The sequence below is a fragment of the Aplysia californica genome, unplaced genomic scaffold (genome assembly GCF_000002075.1).
Source record: "Aplysia californica isolate F4 #8 unplaced genomic scaffold, AplCal3.0 scaffold01516, whole genome shotgun sequence".
Classification (NCBI taxonomy): domain Eukaryota; kingdom Metazoa; phylum Mollusca; class Gastropoda; order Aplysiida; family Aplysiidae; genus Aplysia; species Aplysia californica.
The window spans coordinates 9745-11843 of record NW_004798786.1 but is presented as its reverse complement, the minus strand read 5'-3'; the positions used below and the strand labels follow the sequence as shown (position 1 = coordinate 11843).

Sequence of the window (2099 nt, the reverse complement as noted above, 5' to 3'; positions counted from 1 at the left end):
GCCCCCCCCCCCCCCTCCGTCCACATATACACGCACACACATACACACACTCACTCACACACACACACACACACACACACACACACACACACACACACACACACACACACATAAACACACACACACACACGCACACACCACCACCACCACAACCCAGAAAAGACAAAAACAACTAAAAAACGATAAGAAAATGAAGCTCCAAAAAGAATTAAAAGTAATGCTTACATTTAGATTTGTATTCCGAGACAGAATCCACAATGAAAATTGTACACATGTTGGCCACTCATTGAAAATGCAGGCAGAACCCAAATTTCACTAACAGTTTTGTACTGTTACCTCCAGGGGCGAAGCGTCTATATAATCAAATAATCACTGCTTTTCTTCCTAATTTTGAAACATTGTCGCTGTCAAATTCATTCTTAAACGTAAACCTCTTAAATTAAATGTAAAAAGACGTTCGTAATCAACAATGAACAGTATGCCTAACATTCAAAACGGTTTCACGGCCACAGAAATAGCCTCCTCACCCCTCTCGGGCCACTCCTTAAGCAATCGCAAGCTTTGATTAAGTAAGTTTAAAGTGAGGCTGGAAGAGTCTACCAATAGAGTTGAAGGGAACATGTGCATAGCAGTCAAAGCTGTTTCATTGCCACATATACCCTGTTCACCCCTTTGGGGCCACAGTTATAATCAATCACAAGCCCTGATTATGTAAGCTAACTAACACTGGTCGAGTCTACCTCACAAATGTGAGGGGAACTAACTCCTAATAATCTCTTGACTGCTGCATGTGCTTGTTTTTTTCCCTCGACTTTTTACCGTCCTATAATCAAATCGTGACCTCGATTATGACACCAGCTCCTGGCCGCGAAAGGCTAACAAAAACAGCCAAATGTGAAATTTAAAAAATGATAATTGTCATGTTCTACCAAAGAGTTAGACTCACTGGTAGATCTATAACATACAGATCTAGTACTGACATCTCTGCTTCTTTGCTTTGTGTTTATGTATTCACATCTAAAATTTAATTTAATTTTAGTTGAAACTGATATTTAATACGATACTTTCCCGATTACTTTGGCGGTTGAACATACAATATGAATTCCGGATTTGTTTTCATTCACAACTCAGATAAGTCGCCGTCTCGAGTAAGATTCTTGTGTGATATCTACAGGCCATATCTAATCCCGTTTCACTTTGATTACCCTGTCAAACAAGTCAGCCTTCGCCCCTGGTTACCTCATTTCTTAAGTCAGCTCATGAAATAAAACAAGACTGGTAGAGACTACTCTGTGCCTGAAAAAAAAGCTGTCAACCTATTCGTTCAAGTACAGCTAGCTGTATATCCCTATGGGTGGGATGGGGACGCAGAGATTCTTCGCAGTAATTAATTAACTTGGGAATCCAATTTCAACAGATTATTATATGCATCGTTCTATTTGACTATCTTTTCTGTGTTCCTATAGTGATCTCTTACTTGACGACTGTACTCCCGGCTCACAGAAGTTTGTGCTGATTTCTCTTCATGTCTGGCATTCACTATCAACTTGTTATCCTGGACTTTCACCTGAAAATGTACAGAACAATAATAATTAATAAATCTTCATATCACGCTAGGAGTGCAAGCTCTAATTCTCCATGCACAGACATCTTCAATCATGGTGACTCCGAAACAAGACACACAAGCACAACAAAGAACTTTTTACCAATGTTCAGATAGCATGGGTCGAATGCCTTTGTTGTAAGTAAGTTAGAAATTCTGTAATGTGCCGACCCAGTTTTAACCACCCATTCACTGACATACCCGCCCCAACTCATTTTCTCTAACCAACCAACACACTGAACTCTCTCTCTCTCTCTCTCTCTCTCTCTCTCTCTCTCTCTCTCTCTCTCTCTCCCTCTCCCTCTCCCCCCTCTCTCTCTCGCGCGCTCTCTCTCTCTCGCGCGCTCTCTCTCTCTCTCTCCTCGGTCTATCTGTCTGCCTCTCTGTCTGTCTGTCTGTCTGTCTGTCTGTCTGTCTGTCTGTCTGTCTGTCTGTCTGTCTCCCCCTCTCTCTTTCTGTCTCTCAGTCTTGCTCTCTCTGTCTCCCCCCCCCTCTC

At 42.0% G+C, this 2099-nt stretch overlaps 1 protein-coding gene across 1 annotated transcript in view; it reads right to left on the bottom strand.

Moving 5' to 3' along the window:
- Window positions 1-2099, bottom strand: part of LOC101856400 (major egg antigen) — a 17524-nt gene that overhangs the window by 6860 nt on the left and 8565 nt on the right. Inside the window, exon 4 of the mRNA XM_005112973.3 lies at window positions 1478-1567. Within this exon, the coding sequence (XP_005113030.1) occupies window positions 1478-1567 (90 nt within the window). The remainder of the gene's footprint in view (window positions 1-1477; window positions 1568-2099) is intronic.